Source organism: Sylvia atricapilla, chromosome Z (assembly GCF_009819655.1).
Source record: "Sylvia atricapilla isolate bSylAtr1 chromosome Z, bSylAtr1.pri, whole genome shotgun sequence".
In the NCBI taxonomy this organism is placed as follows: domain Eukaryota; kingdom Metazoa; phylum Chordata; class Aves; order Passeriformes; family Sylviidae; genus Sylvia; species Sylvia atricapilla.
The window spans coordinates 34,778,049-34,803,051 of NC_089174.1; the positions used below are offsets into that span (position 1 = coordinate 34,778,049).

The following is a 25,003-nucleotide window of genomic DNA, read 5'->3' on the forward strand; positions in this document are numbered from 1 at the left end:
GAGAGGGCGCTGTGACCTCGGCGCATGCGCAAGCCGCACTTCCCCTCCCTCCGCTCTTCCTTCGTGCCGCCGCCGGGTCGGGCCCGCTCCCCTCCGCTGCCCCGCTGCCCCGCTGTCCCGCTGTCCCGCTGTCCCGCTGTCCCGCTGTCCCGCTGTCCCGCTGTCCCGCTGTCCCGCTCCCCTCACGGTGCTCCGGCGGCGCAGCGCCTCACGCCGGGGCCGGCGGTGGCGGGGAACTTCCGCCCTCGGGACAACCTCCTGCGTCACGTGGTTGGAGTCGCGGCGGTGCCCTGGCCGGAACAGGCCGGCCCCGCGGCGCCTGACAGGGCTGTCGCGAAGCGCCCCGCGGGCCGGGCGCTGCCGTAGGCGCCTCTGCCTTCTAGGCTTGTCGCCGGCCCGCGGGCGTGGAGCGAGGAGCCCGGGGCTGTCCGTCGCGCCGCGGGCTCAGCGCTCCGGGGCCCCGGCCGCGCAGGCAGTTGGTTGGACAGCTCAGGCGGGCCTTGCTCGTGGCGGGCTCCCGGTGTGACCTCGGCGTGCGCTGGTCGGGAGCGGCGGGCGGGCGGATTTATGTGCCGGGAGTGGGGCCGAGCCGGGCGGCAGCGGCGGCTGGCGCGGGCACCATGGTGAGCGGGGCGGCGAGCAGCGGGGCGGCCGGGTCCACTCGCCTCCCGTGGCTCGGGGCTGAGCTGCTGCGGGCCCTGGTGCCTGGCTGTGGGGACGGCTCGGGGGTTTGGGCGCGTCGGGGGCAGGGAGGTGGCGGGGTGACACCATCGAGCTCTGTAAGTGGAGCTCGTGAACGGGACACCGCGGCGTCTGCTGCCTTCCTCGATCTTACACCGACACGGTTCTACTGCCCAGTGGTTTCCCTCTCTGCTGCATTTCCCCTGGGAAGCAGAGTGAGCCACTGCACTTAGTGCTGTGTAACGGGGTTCGGATGTCTGTTTATAAATGCAAAGGGTTTTTCTCCCTCTCTGTAACTCTCAGTTACTCTCTGTAACCTGACAGCAGGTTGTACTGAGATGGGGGCTGGTCTGGTCTACCCTGTCAGCAGAGAAATGCAGGGAAATGGCCTCAAGCTAAGACGTTGAAAATACAAATTAGGTTCTAGAAAAAAGGAAATTCACTGTTCGGGTGGTCAGGCATTGCAATAAGTTACCCAGCGAGGTTGTGGAATCCTGGAAGTGTTTTAGAAACCTTTTGGACCTGGTGCTCGGCGATATGTTTTAGTGATTCAGGGATTTAAGCTGCAGTGCTGGGTTGACATTTGGACTTGGTGATCTTAAGTTCTACTCCAGCATTGATTCTATGAGTATAACTGTTTTGTTATATCTCCTTAAGTGCCGTGTAAACGGAGTGTGTTTTTGATCTTGGATATACCCTGAAACCTTTGCCAGAGGCTTTTGTTGCTTACTGCCACAATTTCACACTTGGTGTTCTGAGTCATCTCACAGCTGCCACGTGTGTTGTGGCAGCACGTGTGTGTCATGGAATCATAGAGCATTTGGGGCTGAAAGGTACCTCATTGAAAAATGTCCCACCTCAAATTACTTTTCACAGCAAGTATTTCAGCATAGCTACAGTTTATTGGGTTAAATGTAGTGCACCATAAATTACCTTGTAACATAGGAGGAGAAAAACAAGGATTGGTATAATTCCTGCTAATGATGTAACCTTGTTGGATACATGTTGCTTCAATAGAGCAAGCTAAGTATTTAATGAACATTAAGTAATATAAAGATGTATTTCTATAGAGATATGCTGAGTTTTGTATTCAGGGCTTAGTTATTGCTTAAAACACTGGAGTTGATTGGCTCAGCTTTTAACATACTTATATTTGAGATACAAGGAACAGTGTGTGCAGGTATTTTGTATGTGCCATTAATATGTTACATTTCTCTTCCATATGACTATATGAATATGTCATTTGTCAATATGTCAATATGTCATTTTAACTATGACACCAGTGTTTGCTCATTGATCTAAGTCTTAAGAAATGCATTTTACAAGTATGTTTTTGATAAAATCTGCGTTTCAACTGTTCTCATACTTAAAAGTTTAATCATGTTATTTCACTAAAGTAGTTTTTATAGTGTAAATTTTGGCTTATAAAAGGAGTTGTATTTTTTTTTCATGGAGTCTTTTTGGTTTTTTCTTTTTTTTTTTCCTTTTCCGTAGGGATTAAAATATTTATTCAAAAGACATTGAGATGCTCCTTTCATTTGTAGAAGTCCATGAGTACTGTGTTCTGGTCTTGGAAGCTACATTTGTAAAATTGCAAGCAAAAAAGTTTTTCCTTTTAGTGTAGGTCCTTATTTGAATTAATTGAGTGCTTGCTTGTGCTCCCTAATGGGGTTGAAAGATCAGGTCCAGTTTTCTTTGCTGGGTGCTGGTAGTGTAGGCAAATAATCTTTGTGTGTGATTCCATGATGTAAGCAAAGGCAAAAGGTCTGTGCTCTTTGGAAGCTGTATTTTCCAGTTTCAAAGCAACAGGAGAATGAAACATTCATCAGTTTATTTTGTACCAAAGAGGCTTAGAAAGCAAGTTATAAATGTCAGCACCTGCCAAGCTGGGACTGTCAAGACTCACCTGTGCAGCTGCAATGCCAGGCCATGACTTTAGCTCTGCAAAAGAGTCTTAATACTTTGTAAGGCCATGATATTTTAGACTGTTCAGCAGAGGCATTAAAGGCTTTTCACTTTTTATACTTCGAATTACTTCTGTAATGGCAGAGCCTGTTCTTTAAAAAGCAAGTCTTCTAAAGAGAGTAGGAACTTCTGTAGTTGCTGCTGGTCTCATTTGTGGAAATATTGGGCAAACTAGATTTTGAAAATCTTGGAAAAGTAATAATGGAATATAACCTCCTTTTCCTTGTATAGCACATAATTTCTCTGAACTAGTTTTACTTATAATTTAATAATATATTCCATATATGTTGGTGTTCACGGCAACAGGTAATCTATATTGACTTTTTGTAATAATGATAAATTTGCATTTTTATAAACGCTCTTGTTCCATCCCTGAGCTTTCTATAGCAATAATTTGATTTACCTGATGACCACCATTTCTGTAATCCTTGAGCTTAGAGAACCTTAGTGGTAAATGAAGCAAGACTATCAGGTAAAATGCTGTTCACCAACTAAAGTGTAATTTTAGTTTCAAACGAATCACCTTGTTTTAAAGGAAATCATGCACATCTGAGTCCTTACACACAGCAGTTTATCGCTCTTCTTTGGCTCTGTGGAAGGACACTGGTCAAGAGAGAAGTGACCTTTGGGTGTGAGCAATGCTGTGAGGGTGAGCAGTTGGATGGTAGTATGGAGCACCTTGCATATTCTTCGTGCCACTTTGTGCATCTTTTATTGTAAACAGTGGTAGGTGTGTGAAAATTCTAGTCAGGGAAGCCTTGGTCATGAGAATAGAAAAAAAGTAAAAATCTGAATTTGTTGAAGATTTGTTGGCATAAGTTTCTTTTCCAAAATTAACTGTATGAATGTCTGATTTTTACAAATAATAGGATTTGAACTGCCTAAGATTGCTGACTATAACTGTTCTGTGAAAGTAGTCCTTTTCACAGGAAGCATTCTCTTTAAGATGTTGCACAGCAAGCTCACTTTTCTTTGGCCATCCATCCTATATAATATTTTCTACTGTTAGGAAACAACTTTGAATTGCATTTATGTTTCAGGAGAACACTATTTTGATTTTGCAAGCTGGACTTCAGCATGGATATAAACATTCAGAGAAAAAGTTGCATATAAAGGAAAACTTATATGGGGAAAAGTCTCATTTACAGCAAAAGCAATAATGTGTTTATATGGCATTTCAAAGTGGTTGTATTGATTTATCTTCTGGACTTCACAAATGCCTTTGCACTTTTTAGATTTCAGGAAATAGGAGGATTTGTTATATTCTCTTACAAATGTTGGTGGCCAACTACTGTTACACCTTTTCAGTTTTTATTTGAAAAAAATCACAGCTGTGTTAGTGTACTGTTTTGTGTGCTACCATTGAAGATATTGTTATTCCCTGTATTAACATCTGTAGATTACTCAAGTCGAGTTGTATTAAAACCTTGTTTTTACACTTGCCACTTCAGAAAATAAGCAGTGGGCATTAAATTTCTGAGCATGAAAACCAGCTGTTTTTCAGTCATGCGGTTGTATCCCTGTTGCATTCCTGGTGCATACAGGAAGCAGTTGACTTCAGCTTCAGGCCCTCATCTTGTAATGGAGGAGATGGTTAGTGTCAGAGAACAAATAGTTTCAAAGTCCTGTGTAAGGCTGGGTATTTCAGTCATTTGTAACATGTGGGTAGATGGTAAAGGGAAGAAAAGACAGAAACCCTTTTACTGCAAGTAAGGAGGAATAACCTTGGGCAAGGTCAAAATAAGGAGACTGGAGTGGTGTCTTTGCATAATACAATCAACCTTGTCTGTCTTTGTACTTCATGTTCTATAAATCATTTAATGGTGAAAAGAAAAATGTTCTTTAGGTAGAAGTACTTTTAAAAATTCGTTGGGGTTTTTTTTTGTTATTCTGAGATAGCTCTTGGTGTTTTGTAAGTACACTTAATGTGTAGATAAGAGTATTGTAACTTTATCTTAATTGCTTATTCTTAGTTTTTGTTCTTCTACTAATCAGCAAGTCTGTCTTCAGGTGTGTAGTATAAAAGACTGTGAGTACCAAAGTCCAGGTTATACTTTATTCAACCTTACACTTTTGCTTTTCTGGCCTGCCTTTTTCTCCCTACCAATTTAAAGAAATCTGTCAGTCTTCACTTTAATGTAACTGCTAAAACAATTCTTGTGGACCACTTAATGCACTCTCTACTACATTTTATTTAAAGCTTTTATGTAATGTGTGCTGTGTTACTAAAACAAAGGTAGGAATGCCATGGTTGCTGGAGGATTGGGAAGTGAATACAGTGCTCAAGACTTCTGAGACATGTCTCATCAAAGATCTTCCTCTGTGTCAGAAACATGGCCAGACTGCAGTTTATCAGCCCATGTTGCTGCTGCATGGATGTACCATTTCAGTCTCATTTTTGACCAGGAGGTTGCTTGCTAGCCTGTGTTTTGCAGAAAAGCTGACTTACATATTCAGCTTTGGTCCCCATGCTTCCCAGCATTAGAGAGAGTGACAGAAATGTCTTTGATCAGCAGTATACACACCTCTCAAGTGTTTTGAGCTTTGATTTTAAGTTTTAAGCTGCAAAGCTGAAGCATGATAGGGCCGTAGATGTATATGGAATCAGTGCTGAAGGCCTTATGAAATGGTTTAAATTCCACTAACTATTCTATAACTGCGGACACTTTATTTAATAATCTGTGCAGCAGTTCCTCATCTCTTAACATGTGCTTCTCTCAGTTTTGAGTCAACCTGATCACTGATTTTTGCAAATTACTTCAACACAGATCAGGTGGTGGGTTCCAGAGTTTGTTTACCAGAGGTTTTTTAAACCCCATGTAGTGTTGACTTTTCCATTGAGCATCTTCTCCCTCAAACACGTTCTATTTATCATACTCTGGATTTTTAAAGTTTTAGATTTCTGATTAAAATCTAAACCCTGTGTCCTAATTTAGAGTGTGCTAGTACAGATGTAAGATGTTGGTGGAAACCAACACCTAATCTTCATTTATGTTTCTGAAATGAGTGGTTTTGAATTTAAACTGATATTAGTGTAATGTGAATGCTCAGAAGCATGGAAGGGACTGGATCAAGACAGAGCCTGAACTGAAATCCCTGTATATTGGGATGGAGGGAAAATATGTTCTAGTGTTGTAATATGGGGTAGTTTGGGACATTTTAGATTTTTATGGAGTGTATTACTAAACATACAAGAGTGTAAACACATTCAGGCAAAAAGGTTGAATTGCAAGAAGTCACTCTGTGCACGTAGAATGTTATTTTGACTCACTTATTATCTACTGTGTTCTGTGACTAGTGTTCTTGACAGGAATTGAGAAAAATGCCCATATTATATATATGTGTGTGTGTGTATCTTTTATATATATGTAAATATATATACACATACATTTTTTAATTGCCTAAAGTGTAGAAAAATACCAGAAAGGTATTTTCCTCCACAAAGTCAAAATAAAGTTTAGATGTATCACTGAGGTTTTAGTTTTGATTGTTTACTTTTTCAAGTTGCTTAAAACTTGCTAGGTTATTTTCATTTGTATACTGAAAGGTTTGGGGGTATTTCTGTTTTTGTCAAATACAGCAGTAACTTCATGGGTATGAGCACTATAACTTTCTCCTGGAAAGGGGTAGATAGGGTGCAGAAAGATACTCGGTGGCAAAAAGAAATTGTTCATAACGGGTTCTGTTACAATGTGCAGCCTTTGTTTGAGTAAAGAAATGAGTTTCTGTTGGTGAACTTTTAACAGTCTCTTAAGCTGTATTTTAGCCCAGCTAGTGGATCTGCCACCCTATATAAAAATAACTTCCTCAATTTGCATCTCTTTCCCTCTTCTTGTCTTAAGGCTTTTTCTTTCCCTTAAGGATAGAAAGCTCTAGGAGTAAATGAAGAGACATACTGGTGCCTGATTAGGCTGGGCTTCTAATATAAATAATATTCTAGAGAGATATTAATGTAAGTTCACCCTGAGAGAGTGAATTCTGAGAATAGTGGCTTAGTAGAGAGGCTAGATGAAGGGACAGTGGTTTCTCTCTTATATTGGGTGAAAGTGGTTAGGGCTTAGTGTAAGATGGTGAGAATAAACATTTGATTTTAAAATGGTTTATTTTGTACTCAAAGGGTATATACTTCCTTGGCAATTTAGTGATGTAAGTATAGCATGTACTTACTTATATATAGCATATATATTAGTTATTATATATTATTTTATATATTATTTTATATATTAGTTATTAGTTATTATATATAATATATATTATACATTAAGGTAACACTTTCTTTCATTAAAAGTACATTTCCCTTAGCTAGGGGACTGCTGGAATTGTTACGAGTAATCTCTGTGCAGAACTATGCATAATGTTTAATAAAGGTTGAGTGTTCAGATACCTACAGCTCTTGATCCTGATATCAGTGAAATAGAACATAAACAAAAGTGAGGTTTTACTTTTTGAGGTACCTCAGGGAATTGATGGCACCAAAGTGTAGAAGCAGTAGAAATTCCAAGGAGAGAGAAGGTGAAGGGGCTCTTTAGCGCTGAAGAAACTTGATGGTATCTGGTCGCCCTCCAAAGGTGTTACTTCAAAGTACAAAAAAGTAGCACTTACTTCTAATTGATAAATGGCACTGTTTCATGAAACATGTGGTGACATATTGAAAGTGTTTAAAATACTTAAACGATAGTGCTGTCTCAATCTCCCTCAGTCATGTTAAATTACAGATGATAATGTATATCCAAAACATTTAATCTGCCTATGTTTTTTAATAAAAGCAGTATTGATGCAATTTCTATTTTACTAATGGAGTTAGCATTGAAGGAAGGAAACAGTAAAGCTTTCCTTAGTGCACTATTTAGGATGAAAGATTATACTCTTGGTAGGGAGAGGGAAGGTTGATGAAAAGTTGTAGGTTAACAGCTCATTGCAAAGCAGGTGTTGATAGCAGGGATTTGGCTTGTACAACCATGGGACTCTCTTGAAGTGTAAGGACTGCTAAGACAGAACAGTATCCTCCTGACCACGTGGGACAAGAGCATCTTTGCCAGTAGTCTGGCCAAACTGGTATTTGGACTAGGACTTAGGAAAGGGCTGATGACCCTCAAATAAAGAGGAAAAGGTGGTGGACTGAGCTGGTAAGCTAAGGATGAGGATGATGGGGAGAGGAGTCCTTGAAAGCAGCTGATCACATGTAGGTAAACGAAGAAGAAATATCTGTACATAGATAATGAGGCCAGCATTATGAGGCGGATGATCTTAGACCTCTTCATGGAGATCAGCTGTGGTGATCTGGGAATGCCTTTTTCCCTTTGATGAAGTTTGGTAATGACTATAGCAAGTTTCTCTGAAACTTTTTTTAAAACTGCTACAGTATTCTGCTCCCTTCCCTCCCCCCATTCCTCCCCAGTGTATCATGCCTGTTATACAGTGTTACTAAATTGTTCGTTTGTGGGTTTTTTGTTGTGTTTTTGTTGGTTGGGGTTTTTTTTTAAGAGACTTCACTTTTCTAAAACACATACTGACTTGTTAATAACTTACTTCTCTACAGGGTGTGATAGGTGTACAGTTGGTGGTAACCATGGTAATGGCTAGTGTCATACAGAAGATTATACCTCACTATTCTCTTGCTCGTTGGCTTCTCTGTAGTGGCAGGTAAGATAAATGTGAATATGGTAATACAATTATGCATCAGAGTAGTAACAGTAAAACATACAGATTTTTTAAAGTTTGGGTTTTTTAAAGTAATTGACTTTTATTAAATTTATTACCATAGCATTGTTACACCTGATTTGTGAGCTCAAGGCAGGGTTCTTGTAAAAGAACATACTTGTTTGGTGCTAATTATTGTATCAGTCATAAAGTTAATTGTTGTTCAGTCCTTATATTAATGTACAAGGTGCATCCTTTAATATTAAAAAGCTAAATTGAATTCAAGATACTGAAGAATAAAAGGATTTTCTTTTCCTCTATGCTGTCTTTGTGTTGTTGATAATCTACCTTGGGATTAGTCTTGTGTGTGAAGAGTGCTTAGGTATTTATTAAAAAATTCTATTCCTTTTTAATACATCAAAGGACAGGATTAGTATAAATGTCAGTGCTACTTCCTTGTAACAATAGATCAAACTGATATAATGAGTTGCAAGGGGAGCATTCCCTGTGTGGCTGTATCCGAAATAACAACAAAAACCAGCAGCTGTTTTGAATATAAATCAATATGTTAAATATTAAAAGTAATCATGGATACTGTGTTTCTTCATTTGGTAGGAAGAACACTTTGCATGATAAGCAGTGCGCTGTATTCTGTAACTGTTAAAATTTTGAGAATATAAAATCTTTAGTGGCTGCTTTCTGCAGGAGTGTCCTTGAATAATAACATACTCTGTAGGAGTATAACAAGTCTTTCCATGGACTTTTTTTGCCCTTTCCATCTCATAATTATCAACTTGTTCCTTTTTAATATTCCAGATTTCATCACCCATCAAGCTGCTAATGAGAAGTGACTGTAAATGTTGTTTAGATGTGTGTTAGGTATAACAGAAAACAGTAATTGTCAGGTGGATAATAGAAACAGGAATCATACTCTTAATTGATGTGTGAAGTTTCAGTGTTAACTGTATTGGCAGAGTGTTTGTTGATCATATTTCTTGTGCTCTAAAAGGAACATGACACTAATGAATATGAAACTGCCTACCATTTTTTAAGGTGTGTCACCATGAGAATCTTTTTTATGAGCAATTATCCAAATGACATATTGTACCTTTTATGTGTGAGATTGATTTAAACTTTTATTGGAAAATTTAAATATCTAATAACTCTTATAAAATAATTTGTCAGTATTGTACCCATGTTCTTCATTCTGGTGAAGTTTTCACTCACTTTATTGTTGTTTTAAGGCATGCCATGTCCTGGTAGGGAGAAGTTTGTTGGCCAAGTATTTTTCAAATCCATTTCTCTGTTTATCTTTGTGCATCTGCAGATTGATAAATATTTCGAGCAGGATTTCAGCTCTTGTGCTTAGGTAATTCTGCTGTTACTGAAGTCAGTGGAAGTCTTATTATTGCCCTCCATAATAGTAGCCTGGAAAAACTCGTTGTTGCTTTTCAGTTTACCTTTATTTATCTGGTAACTATTTTAGTGCATTGTAATTTCAGGCACTGTATAGGAATTGTATAGAGTCAGAAATATTCCTGTATTCTAGAAATAAAAATAAATCAGAAAATACACTGGAACAGTGAAAGCAGAAAGAAAAGGACTTATTTTCTTGGTTCACCTGCAAACTCTCTTTCATCTTTAACCCCCTTCCCCTTAGTGCTGTCTTTTTGCCAGCGGTGTTTGACAGACCTGTGTGGGTGGCATGGTGGAGGGTTTCATACACCTGAGTGTTCAGGTACAGGCACACTTCTAAAGCAGTCCAGCGAAGGAAAAATTACCAGCTGCTCCTCCTTATCTTTGTTAGTAGACTTCAGCTGGTCGTTGGTATCCAACAGTGGGTTTTAATTGACTTCATCTGAATGTCTTGCTTCCAAAGCATGGGCAGACATGACAGATCTGAAGTGTCTGTAGATAGCCCTTGCTAATGAGAGGGAGCGTGAACATGTTATCAGACAAGACAGAAACATTAACTGACCAGTTCGTTTAACGATGCCTGTATGTGTTTATGGGAAGTCCACTGAAAGGAAACAAAGACTTTTCAAAATCTAGAAGAATTGTTAGGATAGACAAACTCAAGGTAATTGCCTGTTACTGGAATAAATAGCTATCATTGACTCTTGAAAAGCAATTTACCTAAATTTGTTAAGAAATACAAGCTTTTTCAATCAGTGCTATTTTCAGAGCTTGGATGCAACTAAATAGACTTACTGAAATATTTGGTATCCTAAATATCTGTGTAGGCATTGCATTATTTTTAACTAATAAAAGATTCTCTACCAAAACATTGCTTTTAAGTTGCTCAGCTATTTCAGTTACTATGCTTTCACGCCATTTCAGGAATACAGGAGAAAATGGATGTTTTGTTGTGGATTCATTAATGACCTTTATTCAAATTAACTAGGGCATGTCTGTGTGTCTGTTGTTATTCAGACTGACTTGGATGTGTCAAAGCCACAAGGTAATGAGTTGTGGGATTTTGGTTTTAAGCGCATGTAAGCTAAAACAGATATAAACCACTTTTTATTAGCTCTATCTTTATGAAAATGTTTGTTCAAATCTCTTGGATTTGAGAGTTTAAATGCAAGGTGTGTAGAGTTTATCAACTGAAAAATACCAATACTCTTTATCCTGTTAATTGTAGTTAGATATCACTTGAAGCATTGTTTCATAGTGTAATTAGGAGCAAATTGTGGTCTAATTTGTGGTTTGATTTGTGTTAGTATGCTACATAGAATGAGAATTTACTTTGTTTTGCTGCATTTAGTACTATTTCTCTGTGCAGGAAAGATTTTGAAAAATTTCTTTACCACATAGGTGGTTTCATCATTAGCATCGTAAGTTCAGATTAGGATGATGTAGTAAATGACAAAACAAGAGAATATATCTCGGCTTTTTCACAATTGCCTTGGGCCATGTGAAGGATAGAAGTTAACATCTCCAGAGTAATCTGTCTTCTTGGATGAAAAGCTTGTTTCTCTGGTAAAATATACCATCTTAGACACTTGACAATCGCTGTTTCTGCTCTTCAGAATTTCCATGCCATTTATTGCCTTTTAAATGAATGAGCAATAAATGGTGCATGGATCTCTGAAAGTGGAAAAACTTGTAGGTCAACTATATGTAAATTACTGATTTTTTTAAAAAGCACATTTTTTAGCAGAAGATGAAGATATCACTGAGGAGGTGTTCAAGGAAAGGGATGCTCATGTTATGATTTGCTCTGCTTAAGAAAAATCACTGGTAATGATTATTAGATAGTAGCTATTTCAGATTCTGGAAAATTTCTGGGTCTGGAGGGGATATAATATACTTTAAGTCGTTTAGAATATGGTCCTGATGAGTAATTGTAGTGTTACAATTATTCTAGTGAACTTTCCCAGCTTGAATTACTGTGTTTGTTGTATTGGATGGTATCTTTAAAAGTTGGTGTTTTGAGAATGGAAGCGCTTTCATGTGAATGGCAAAGTGGCAAAGCTTTCTAATTGTGTATACATGCCTCGTTTGCTGAAGAGAAATGAACTCTAGCTGTCGTTCTGTTCAGGCAGGGTTGGTACTGGCACACAAAGGTGCCATGCTTGGAGTGACAAATGACAGGTGTCGTAGCATATAAATCTGTGTTGTGATACGATTTTTTAAAAACCATGCTCTAAATTGCTAATAATGGTGGTATTTTACTTGAGATTTTCTTTTTCCTTAGCTTGCGATGGTATCAACATCCCACTGAAGAAGAACTCCGGATTCTTGCAGGGAAGCAAAGAGGGAAAAGTAAAAAAGATAGGTAAATACATGTTTTAGGCTTGTCTTCCCCCACCTTTTGGGTTTTTTCAGCATGATATGGTTCATCTAATAACTTTGCCAGCCTACTTTTGTCTTAGTGTGAGTTAAAAACTGCTAGTTGCCTATGACTGCTGTGCTTGCATTAACTGTCACAGTTCTTTACCAAAGCATGTTCTTCCAGTTTAACAGAGTTGGAGATTCCCAAGTTGTGCAGAACTGGTTAATTTCCATTTCCATTTAAGAATGGTCTTTGAAATGCTAATTTGATGGCAAGGTTTTTTTGTGAATTATGCATTTAGATGAAAACTGAGGAAACAAATCTTAGGATTGTAGTTCTTCATCTTGAAGTAAGAGAAGAAACATTTAGTATATTAGTTCATAGGATTGCTATGAGCTGCCGCTCAACATAGCTGTGAAAGAGGTAAATGGGTTCCTAGGATGTATTACGTGAAATGTTTCCAGTGAAGAGAGAGGGAAGTATTAATCCTCTTGGACAATACAGCCATGAACTTTATCTGGATTACACATTCTGATCACTTGTGTTCAAGAAAAACTAATTTTTTATGTGATTGGATGAACAGAACTGCTAGGACCATCTAGGAAACAAAGTCTGTCTTACTCAAGCGGCCTGAAAGATCTGGGCTTGTTGAATCTATCAGAAGACATTGAGGGGATGGAATAATTGTCTTTCAGCCTAAGCTGAAAATAGATTTCTGGTATTCATGAAGTTCTGAACAGCCATACCAGAAGTACAGCTGTGTCAAGAACTGAGACATCTTGAGGTGATGGAGTTGACCATGTTGATGAAATATTTCTGAATTTACTTTGTTTAAAACCAAACAACTCTAGTTTTCTTTCTAGCAACACAGGAGGTTTGCTCTAGCTCTGTGTCTTCTATCCCAGTATGAACTCTCTCACAAATCTTAAGATTTAAATTAATCTCTGCACTGCTTATATAATCTGTTAATTGTAATGTATTTTTTCCTTCTGTTTTCTAACTCTTAAGCAGCATGGTTAGCAATCTTACTTACCTTATTCAGGTCAGAAAAGACTTCTGAGATCATCTAGTCCAATCACATGTTGATTGGAACATGGCCCTAAGGCTATGTCATTTCTTAAAGACCTCCAGGAATGATGACTCCACCACATAATGCCCAGGAAGGGCAGCCCATTCCAATTCCATGACAAAATTCCCCTTGAGGTCCATTCTGAAACTCCCCTGGCACAGCTTGAAGCTAGGTCCTCTTGTCCTGTTAACTAGTTAACCTTGAGAAGTGACCATCCCCTGTTTGGCTTACAGCTATCCCTCAGGCAGTTGTAGAGAGCAAGAAGGTTCCCTGTGAACCTCATTTTATCCAGGCTGAGCCCCACCAGCTCCTTCATCCTCTCCTCATCAAACGTGTACTCCAGACCCTCTCTCAGTTCCATGGCTCTTCTCTGGACTCACTCTAGCACCTCAGTGTCTTTCTGGTTTTGAGGAGCACAAAGCTGAACACAGGACTCTAGATGTGACCTCACCAGTACTGAGTACAGACACGGTCACTGCCCTGGTCCTGCTGCCCACAGTCTGTCTGACAGGATGTTCTTGGTCCCCTAGGCCCATGCTGCCTTATGTTCAGCCACTGTTAACCAACAGCCCCAGATGCTCTTCCTCTGGGCAGTTCTCAAATGACTCTGCCCCATCCTGTAGCACTGCATGGCAGTTTTGACTTAAGTACAGGACCCAGAACTTGGTCTTGTTGAACCTCATGTCACTGGTGTCAGCCTATCAATCCAGCCTGTCCAGATCCCTCAGCAGAGCCTTTCTGCCCTTCAGGAGATCAACACTCCCACACAACTTAGTGTTTGGAAATTTATTGAGGGTGCCCTCCATCCCCTTTTACAGGTGATCTATAAAGATCTTGAACAGGACAGGGCCCAATACTGGGCCTTGTGGAACTCTGTTGGTGCCCAGCTGCCCACTGGATGCAACATCATTCACCGTGGTTCTCTGGGTTACATCGTTCCTTGTAAAGTAGTAATTTTTTTTTTCAACATTCCTTAAAATTAAGAACCTCTTTTTATCTTAACAGTTTTCTGTGACAAAAATGAGGCAAAATAACTGTGAATAAGGTCATCATTTATAATTATCCATTTAACCAGTGATATTTATTCATTTGTGAAATAACTTTAATTATGTAATTATAAGCTTAAGGCTCATTAGGAGCCTTGTACTGAAAAACACAATTGCACTCCCAAATAATAATTGTATTCTGCTCTTTTTGCCTTTCCTCAGCCTTGCCAGTGTTTCTCAATAGTAGTAGTAGGTGATTTTACCAGCGCGAATGTAAATCATAGGGGAATATAAAACTTCAAAGAAACTAAAGCGGTAATGTAGAGGCTTAAATTATGTTTTCTTTGCTTTGCTTATTTAACAGCTGAATGAATAATAAATTATTTTTTAATGAATAAAGGTACCTCTGTGTCCTTGAAAGAAGTGACTCTTGTTCAGGAAGAGCCATAGTTATGTGGAATTTGTTCCTGTGGGGTTGGTTTGGATTTACTGTTTTAGTTTGCACAAGATGGAATGTACATCTTGTGAGTCATCTCAACAAGGAGATAGTGTGGGAGAAATAAGGATGCATTTGTTTGATGTTCTCCATGATAAAGAATACTTTCCAAGATGAAGAATCTGCTTTGTCAAGCCCATAGTCTTGCCAAGTGTAATACATGCTCCTTAAATGCACTCTCAGTCTGAACTAATTTAAAGATAAACGATTAAAGGAGATACAAGGAGGTTGCCTGAAAATTTGCCTTAGAAACAGCTGTAGTGTGAAATTTTAGTCAATTTTATTCAGTGCACATTACAATTCAGTATATTATGATGTAGGCTTTAGGAGAACAGGAATATTAGGCAGGTTTTCTGCTTCAGAATAGTTTGTGTTATATGAAATTCTTAGGCTAGTGAAAAGGTCCATAGCTACTGTTAATTACTTTGAAATAAAGCATTTAATGATCCTGGGTATGATCTGTCTGTGCCTCTTGGATTGTGGGACCCCTGGCATAATTAAAGTGTAGGAACACTAAGTTTTGTTGAAATGGCTTCAGTGATAAAAATGCGTATCTCACTCAAGATGATAGTACTCCTGGATACAGGCAGTAGGAAAATAATCAGGAGTATGGCTGGGGGCAGGGAAGTACACAGGAGCTTGCAGGTTGTCTAGTCCTCCGGCAGTGTTTGGGACTTCTTGTGTGTATTCACACAACTGAATTTTTTGGGTAATGGTTTAGATTCCTATCTACAGTCTTGTAGATATTAAATTAAATAGATAAATAAAAATTCTTGTGCTTTGGCTTATACTAATCATTAATATAACCTGAAAAATTTTATTAATGCTTTCTGCTTGTATTTTTCTCTCACATATGAGCTGAGATGAAAGCATTCCTGAAAACTAAATTAATTATTGATTTGGTTTATTTTAATGCTTGTATACCAATAATTTGTTTTTCTATGGAAAATCCACCTCTCCTTTTCTAATTTCAGAGGTGGTATTCTAAAATGTGGCAGTTTGTCTCCTTCTAGCCTTTTAGAGGTTTTAAGTTTTAGGTTTGATTTTTTTTAATCTAACAAAACATCTTCTGATCTCCTTTAATGATTTTTTTTTTAAGTGGGAGAGGGAAGTTTTGCATTAGTTAGTAATGCTCATCTGCCAGACCAAATTCTTCAGTTTTGTTCATGTTCTTTTAAGAGTGTGCTGGGTTTTTTAATTTGAAGTCTACTAGCGTGACTTAATTTCAGGGAAGCGAAGATCATGGTATTGGTATAGTTTGAGAGGTCCAGATAAAAAGCGTCTTTTGTTCTAGATGCACACCTTTTTAGATTAGAAAGATACCTTAAATTGCCTTTACTTGATGGCTAGTAGGTTAGACCTTTCAAGAATCTAGGTTAATTCAGCTCATGTAATGTACCTGCTTGTTGTGACAACAAGGACTGATGCATTTTTTTTTTCTTTTTTTTTTGACCTTGGGAACACCCTGTAGCTCTGGATAGAGAAAATCAGTGGGACAAAATAAATACTGTGCCCTGGTTCTTGACCCAATATATGCTCAGATTGAAGCATCTGGAAGCCATTTAAATCCATACCACAGCAGTATGTCACAGTCTGTTAAGTTATAGTTGGGAGCCATCGACATACCTGGTTGTTTTCCAAGATTTGAACCTGAAGTTCTTTTAGCTTAGAGACCTAAAAATATTTGTATTTGGGAAAAAAAAAGACATTCTGCATTTTTCTAAAATTTGAAATGTTATATGTTGAAAAAATTATTTTGTCATACCCATGCTTGTACTATCTATTTATTTATTTTACAGAAAATATAATGGTCATATTGAAAACAAACCCTTAACCATTCCAAAAGATATTGATCTTCATCTGGAAACAAAATCTGTAACAGAAAGGGACACTATTGGTAAGAGTATGCAAACAATAATACATTATTTCCAAAATAATCCTGATTCTTTCTATCAAGTATTTATTTGTAATTAATGCTAAAATATCTTTTTTTGTAGACAGTGAATGAATAGAAGCACGACTGGTCAAAAATGAGCAAGCAGGTAGTAGGGCTAAGTCTCTTTCCGTGTTTCATGAGTGACAGACATTTAATAACAGTGTTGTGGAAAGGGATGAGTAGATGAAATCCAGTATAAAGTCCAACTGTTTTATCAGGCATCAGTAGCAGTATAAGACAACACTGGCAGAATTATGTCATAGTCTATTCAAAATAGAGTTTTTAGCTTTGTACAAGAAAACTACAGTAGGCAGGTGTCAAGTCATATGCTTTCAACTCATCTAAAACAGGAAATGTACTGTAGCATTGGAACCTAAGCCCTTTCAACCATACATCTTAAGCATTCAGGTAAAATGCTTAAAAACTGCAAGTGACAATACAGAAATATGCACCATTAAGTCTTTTGGAAGGTACTGTTTTTTTAGATGGTAATTTTTGATTATTAAATCATAATCAGTCATTCTGTTATAGAAAGTTCATATACAAGCATGTGATATGTGTTTTCTTTCTACTTATGTTTTTATATTTATATGTTCTCTGGATAGGTATACAAAGAAAGGATGCATATTCCTATGCAGGAGACTTCTTTAAGACAGCTTAAATTGTAGGAGACAGCATTTGTGTAACAGAAATGAAGTTTTTGAAGTAAATTTTGAAGCATTCACAAGTTTCAATTAGTGTTACTTTCCTGAAATTAAAGCATTTAATTATCAACCTACATACAGGAGTGATATAGGATAGGGTTGGACTGTGTTTGAAAAGTAATATATACAATTTGTTTGTAAATCTAACTATATTGTTATTTAAAAACCAGTGTAGGACTTGAAAAAACCTATGTTTGCCCAGTTTCATTTCTTTGCCAACAGTTAGTTTGTAGTCAAATCAAATGTTCAGTAATGTTTTTTTCCACTTTCAAATTGTGTAAATGTAGGGAAGGTGTTTGGGAGGGACAATCTGTGTTGTCACAAATGTTTTTTTCCATTTCCAACAACTATGGGAACGCTCTCCATAACATCCAGCCTGTATGCAACACACTATGGTCCCCAGAATTTTTACAGTGAAGTTTACATGATGATTATTGCCTTATAGGATGTATGAACAAAATCTTGATGACCAAGCCATCAGTGTCTTAGATGGTGGCATTTGTAAAATAAAAAGAACTGTTTATTGGTAATATAATAAATGATAGCCAGTGAGATTTTAATCTTTAACAAAGGTCAAAACAAACCCTCTTACTTGGAATTGCAGCCAGACTCAACTGGAAAACTATTTACTCTTTGTGTTGTGAAATCTAAATTAAGAATGCTTTCTGGATGTAGGATGTTAATGTATAAAAGCTGAGATGATAAAGTAGTAAAGGATTGTAGCCTTATAAATTTGAGTAGTAATGAAGTATTAGATGACAGAAGTAAAAATGAAGTTCACGTTGTTGAGTAACCTTTTCCGTTGTTGCATTTCACTTGGCTGGTCTGGGTCTACCTAAATCTAAAGTCACTTCAATACCCTTAAAACACAATTGAAAACCTCTTTTAATTGCTAATCTATTCTATATACATCCGTAACTGCCATAAAACATATCTTTAACATTCACAAACTTATATTTTTCAGCATTGCATTACTTTCCGGAGTATCAGTGGTTGGTGGATTTCACTGTTGCAGCTACGGTTGTGTATGTGGTGACAGAAGCCTATTACAGCATTATGAAGCCCTCACAAGAAATGAATATCAGCATAGTGTGGTGTTTGCTTGTCTTGGCTTTTGCAGTGTATCCTTTTCTGTTTTGTTGAATCCCCCTCTACCTGTTCCAGATAGTTTACATCATTCTGCAATTTGTATAAATGTCTGTGCCATTGATGGGTGGGATACAAAAATATTTAGTGTTTGGAAGAAGGATCCTGTAAGCTAATGCCATTGTTGAATAATATATATGGTGTACGTGCTCTTTGTAAATGCTGGTATCATTAGGTTGTTGACATTAATACCAGACCATTTAGGAGAAAAATACATGTATGCAAATATAGTTAGTGCTCACCTGCAGTATGTAGTGGTTCTAAACTAACTTGATTTTTCTCAGTTTGGCAATCAGAAATAGTTATGTGTACAGAAAGTACAGCTATTGAAGAAGTTTGGAAATTTATTGCATGTTTTTTGTTTTCAGTATGTTTAATCTGATACTTCCTGATCAGAACAGCACAGTGATGTGTATACTAGTTTATTGCAAAAAGACATGTGTGAGTTCATAATTTTAACATATATTCCAGGCATTCTTACATAAAGTAAGGTATGCAGAGAGTTGTAGGAACTGAGCTCTGTGAATAGCTAAACTCACCTTTGAAACTGAGGGAAACATAAGTGGAGTATTTGGGAAACAGGCATTATCAAACCAATAAAATGTTTGTTTTGTTATGGAGAACAGAGTTAATTGCGGGGGGGGGAAGTTGGGTTTTTTGGGTGTTTCTTTTTTTTGTTTGTTTGTTTTATTGGAGAAGGCATTATCAGACATAAATGCTTGCATGGTAATTAACTGCATTCCACATATGAATCCAGGCATGCAATTTGGGGAGGAAAGTTGCAGTTTAGAGATGATAGGGAATAAAGCAGTGGAATTGAATAAGGAAGGTGAACTTGAAAGTGACTTGCTTCTGCTCCTTCAACAGCTGAGAGCAGATAAAATACTAAGTTACGGTTGATAAACTTCTTGAATATTCAAAATTGTTTCCTCTGTATAAATGCTAGTTCTTCTTTAGAGATTCTTAATGTGTTGTGGTTTGTTTAGTTGGTTCGCAGTATATATTAGAAGTAGCTGCTGGTGGTGTGTAAAACCTTGAACTCTAATGCTTGCTTACATTTGGCTAAGAGTTCTGAATATGCTTCATGCTTGCCTGTCCTTGATAATTATTAAAATGTGTGCTGCCTTTATAGTATGGAGGAGTGTTTTGTAAGTAGACTGAAGTATAAATGCTAGAATTTTTCCAGAATTTTTCCTTGTAATGTATAAAAACTTGCTAGAGAAGAAGCCCACATCTGGAAAAGACAATGTCAGTAGCATGCTTCCAGATCAGGTGTTTCCCATTAGACATGTCAGTGAACAGATCCATGGTCCAAAAGGTCATTTTTCTAGTCTGCTCTGAGAAGAAAATCAGTGTCTGGCTCTTGTGCACCTTTTTATTGTATTACAGCTATAGTATAGGTAATATATAGTTGTTACTGCAAATCCTGTTCTATTTTTTTGTGAGAAGTCAGGAATTTTAGTTTAATCTTTGCAGAAGGAAGGAGAAAGAGGTGGTTACTGTTACAAAAATCAGAAGAAATAGCTAACACTTTTCACTCTGATTTTGAGAATGATGGCGTGTTTAATAGATCTGATGGGAAAACAAGCTTCTAATAGTAAAGCTACAATGTGCTCTTAGATTTGTTGGTGACAATGCCCTGTTTGCGTCATCTCTTGTATCTCAGCAGTATTCAATTTAAATAACACTATAGTAATTGCAATTCTAAGTGAAACAGAGTTGTGAATTACATATTGTAGGAAAATCCACTGCAGTAACAGTTTTTTACTGTGGTTTTGTACACTGTCCTATAATTGCTTTAATTTGGTCATCAATTCAGGGCAAAACTTCTAAAAATACTGAAGTTGCCTGTCAATGCAAGGTTTTTGTCTCAGTAGTGTGAATGTGGAAGTAGCTGTTAGAGTCTGTGCTTACTACCTGTTTGAGGAGTTAGTGGCATTGTAGAAGGATGCACTACCAGGAAATACAGTCTAAACTTTATATTAGCCTTAACATCTCCATAACTATGTTAACCATAACTTATTCCAGGCATTACAGCTTTTGAGGTGAAGGAGGTACAGTACAGAGGCATTGGTAACAGTTCTTGTGTCACTGGAACCTAGTCAGATGAGATTTCTGAAATGGTTCATTCATGTGTTGTGACATCAGGCATTTGGGATGCAGAGAATACTTAAAACTTACCCAACTAATTGATAACTCAGTATGTGAAGATCAGAAATGATTCTGTGGTAATGAAAGATTATGAAAAAAAATATTTTTGATGGAAAGCAGTTAACATGATAAGTCAAAGTTAAATATAGAACAATTTTGTGTTTTGCTGGTAAGTGCTTCTTCTGTTTCATGCCTGTGTGTTAAGAGGTGAGAAGTTGTACTAAGGATACAAAGCAAGTTTGCAGATGATAGAAAACTGGGAGGAGCTGTTGACTCCCTTGAAGGCCTTCAGTACTCCCTTTAGTAAATGGCCTGAAATTAAGTCAGGGGAGATTGATTTAGATTGAATATTAGGAAAAGGTTTTTCATGTGGAGGGCAGTTGGTCACTGGAACAGGTTTCCCAGGGAATTGCTCACAGCACCCAGACTGAAAGAGTTCAAGAACCACTAGGACAGGCAGATGGCATGATTCCTGGGGATGGTGTTATGCAGGCCCAGGAGCTGGATGGTGCTATGGGTCTTCTCCAGTTTGGAATGTTCTCTGCTTCTGTGAATGCACATTTTTCATGTGTTTTAGTAGGAACAGAAGATAGATATTTTTCACTTTAACCATATAAATATAAAAATCAAGAATACCATGATCACAGCAGTTTAAAAAATAAAATTACTTTTGTAAAAGGGTGTATCAAAAGTTCTGCAATGCCTGCAACTATATACAATATGCAAAAGTATACAATTCTGTAATGCCTTTTGTGACCAAAAAAATTGAATGAAAGCGGGGGCTGGTGCAGGCAATCTATTAACTTAGCACTAAATGCTCCCAAATTATTCTTTCAGTAAATCCTGAATATTAGGTCTTGGGATGGAAGGAAATGATGAAGCAAGACATAATTCTTCAATTTCCTCCAACCCAAAAATAGAAGCAGTGGTGATTGTTTAACTAACAGAGGGTTTCAGTCATGTGTAGTTTGCATAATCATCAATTTATTGAGTTCTGAATCTGTACTATAGTTGTAATTCATTGTTAGTATGCTTTCTTTTTCCTCCTTGAATTTGCCAAATCCTTCAGGCACAATCCATATCTGAAATAATGAAGTAGAGGCTGATAAACCTGATGATAGGTTGGGACTTTCGATCACAAACTGTTATTAAGCTCTTCGTACACCTTCAGGGTGTTTTAAATTTTGATTAATGTCCCTAGCTATAAAAAGAGCCTTGGTGCCTTGGTTTAAGCATGTGTTATTAGAGAAACAAAGCCTTCCAGTACACAATCTGTATTATCTATTTTCTGCTTTTTGGGATGAGTTAAGATTTTCTTTTGATGTATCAGTTCTTTCTGTAAAGTATAGAGGGGTCTGAAGGTGATTACTGTGTGAGATTAGAATTACTAGAGGCTGTCCTTAGACCATATTATGCATATTAGAATCTCTTTGCATATACATGAAATTCAGCAGTATTATGTTAAATGTGTGCTGCCTGTTGAAGTGAGATACTGCATAACCATAGTTTCTTGAGAAACTGATGATTCTTCAAATGTTTTACTGAATAGATACCCTCAAAAATGTTTTGTACGTGTACTCTACATATTAGAAACGGGCAAATACAATTATGTTATTGCCTAGTGGGGAAAAAAAGTGGTACAGATAACATTTAAAGTACTGTTTTTCCTTTTTCTCTTGGTTTTTTTCAAATCTTGTAATGTCTGAAATTTTCTCCAAATATTTTATTTAAATCTGGACTGCTATCACCTACTATTTAAACTATAATGAGCTGCAGTTCATAGTAATAAGAGTTGAGAGTGTATCATGATAAGTTTATCTTGATCTGTTTCAGTTTAGAACTAATTTAGAAATGTGTAAAAAAAGAATACTTAGTATTTTTAAAACACCCTGATAACAGAGCAGGTCATGTCTTAAATGTTTGTCTTCGTGGCAGTGGGGCTAGATAAAAGGATTTGATTTATCATACCAGGTCTTAGAGCGGTTTGAAGACTGAATATGGTTTTCCAAGGTGAACACGGGATTGATTTTTCTTTCCTAGATAGGACTCAGTCTGCTGTTGTCTTAGAACTCTCTTTGAGCTGAAAGTCTCAAATGTGTGCATAGTTGAAGAGCTTGAGGAAATGCCTCAGTGGTGAACTTGTTGGTGTCAGGTTGATGGTTAGACTTGATCTTTAAGCTATTTTCCAAACAAAATCCTTCTCTCTGAACGGAAAGACATGTAACTTCATTTTTTAAAGTGTCTTCTTTCTTACTATAAGTAAGCCTAGATCAAAACTATATTCCAGATTATTCCTGGCTATGAATTATGTGATTATTATGCTTTAATGTGTTCTGTAATTTAACCTGAAACTGGTTGAATACATACTACCTTCAAAAGAAATAAATGCACATCATAGAACAGCACTGGTGTAGATGACTGAAATACAAGATTATAATTCTTAATTACAGTTATTTTACAAACTTTATTTTCCTTGACCTACTTCTAATATAGTAAGATACTGTTTTCATTGACTACCCATTACTTCAAAGTTGAGGATGGAGGTGAAAGATCAGTCTGTGTCACCTTTGGTTTTTTCTTCTTTGTGAAAGCAATGGCAATACTCATTGTGACAGAAAACTATCTAGAATTTGGATTGGAATCAGGTAACTCTTCAGTATTTGTTACAGCTGTAGTGATTGCATAATCTGAAAAAAAATGTTTCCAGCATTTTTGAGGAAATCTATGTTAAAATGAATAGTGTAAGTCATGAGCTTTTAGGAAAATTTGCCTTGGGATGAAGATTCTAAATAGTGTAATCTTTGCCTAGCTTGTTTGTTCTTTATTTGTATTTGCCTTCCAGTTATAGATACAGCACTTTTTGGCTTTCATAGTAAAATGTAGCTCCCTTAGTGCAAAAGTATTAAAAAAGTTACCTTTTTTCATCTTCCCAAAGTGTCCAAATATTACAAATATTAATCAAGTTTTATTAAATGTTTTAAAATATTTTATGTTTTGTGGCCAACTAATTAGGACATGAAAGAGCTCTGCTAGACATATGAAGAACTGTTTAAAAGATGACTTGTTACCTAGCATTTTATTTCACAAAAGGGATTCTTCATTTGTACTGTGATAAAATAATTATATGTGTCTCTGCAGGATTCTCGAATTTCTCAGAAAGTGCTATGCAGTTTCTTGAAAAACAAGGTTTGGAATCCCAGTAAGTTTATGGAAATACACTTGTCTGTTTATATGGGAATTTATGAACCATTTGGATTTTCTTAGCAAGCCTTTGTATTGCCTGTTTTGCTTTTGTACACAGTTATAATCCCTATAACAGTTTAAACGTGTTAATACAAAGATCTGAAAGTACCCACAAGTAATTGAAGTTGCATTAAAGTTTTCATTTTAATATGGAGATAATTTATGACATTTTGATTTTAGTTCATACAATACGGTTCAAAATTGTAACTGCTTTTATCATAGTGTTTCCCTTCAGCAAGGTTTGTTCAGATAAGTATTTTTTTATCATCCTATGGCATGCTAGAGGATGAGTGCGCAAAAGTAACAAGATGGCGTTTGTGTCAAACTTCAGATTAGGAATAAATTGTGTTGTTCAGTCCTGTTTTCAGGCTGTAGCTGTGTTGCTATCATGCAAAAACATCTGCTTGCTACAGGACATTTAAGCCTCATATAGACTGTTGAAGAAACATGCCATAGTTTATGATATTACATAAATACACAAACACTGTCACAGGCAGCCTTTGTATAATATTGCAAAATGGATTTCTGTTAGAGTTCCTTATACATGCATACTAAAATTCAGGGAGCACAACATTGAATTTCTTGGTTGGTGGGTCTCAAGTATCATGCAGAAGCCATGGGATATCTTTATTTTTGAGGAACAGAAGTTTTCTCAAACTAGATTAGTGTAATTTATGAATAAACTCATGGGAAACTGGTAACTGAATCCCATGTGTTTCTTAGCCTTTCTTTAATCTGCTTTCCTAAGATATTGCAAGGTCACTAACTTCTGTATTTATTTTCATGTTGTTTGTTTAGGTATAAAGTATTGCAGTGCTTTGCCTTTTTTAGCAGAAACTGAGTTAACAATGGTTTCTCTCAATAGTTTAGGTGACATAGATTAAGAAATTCATTTGAATCACTAGATTTGGGGTTGTTCCTCTTTAATCTCTGTTACATTTCACTGAAATTGCAATGTTTTTGTTGTTTGTTTGAAGGTTTTGTCTTGTTCTGTTTTTTCTTTGTGTAATCTTGCATTTGTTAAGTATGTAATTAATACTGTGATTTCATTGATCCAGGCCATTTTTCATGTAGTTTTTTAATATACAATACTAATTACTTGGAAGAGACATATTAATGACCACATGTACATTTCACATAAATCTGTGAAAAGCTGCAGTATTTACAGTTTGTTCTACCATTATCCATTAAAAATCTCTATCAATCTA

The 25,003-nt window shown here is 37.1% G+C and overlaps 1 protein-coding gene across 2 annotated transcripts in view; it reads left to right on the forward strand.

Moving 5' to 3' along the window:
- The first annotated feature begins 365 nt into the window (after window positions 1–365).
- TMEM161B (transmembrane protein 161B) overlaps window positions 366–25,003 on the forward strand; it is a 41,028-nt gene continuing 16,390 nt past the window's right edge. For both annotated transcript variants that reach the window (XM_066339278.1, XM_066339279.1), the window contains exons 1-7: window positions 366–623; window positions 8,186–8,289; window positions 11,987–12,067; window positions 16,415–16,512; window positions 18,220–18,376; window positions 23,046–23,197; window positions 23,691–23,751. In XM_066339278.1, coding sequence (XP_066195375.1) covers window positions 621–623; window positions 8,186–8,289; window positions 11,987–12,067; window positions 16,415–16,512; window positions 18,220–18,376; window positions 23,046–23,197; window positions 23,691–23,751 — 656 coding nt within the window. In that variant the 5' untranslated portion in view covers window positions 366–620. The remainder of the gene's footprint in view (window positions 624–8,185; window positions 8,290–11,986; window positions 12,068–16,414; window positions 16,513–18,219; window positions 18,377–23,045; window positions 23,198–23,690; window positions 23,752–25,003) is intronic.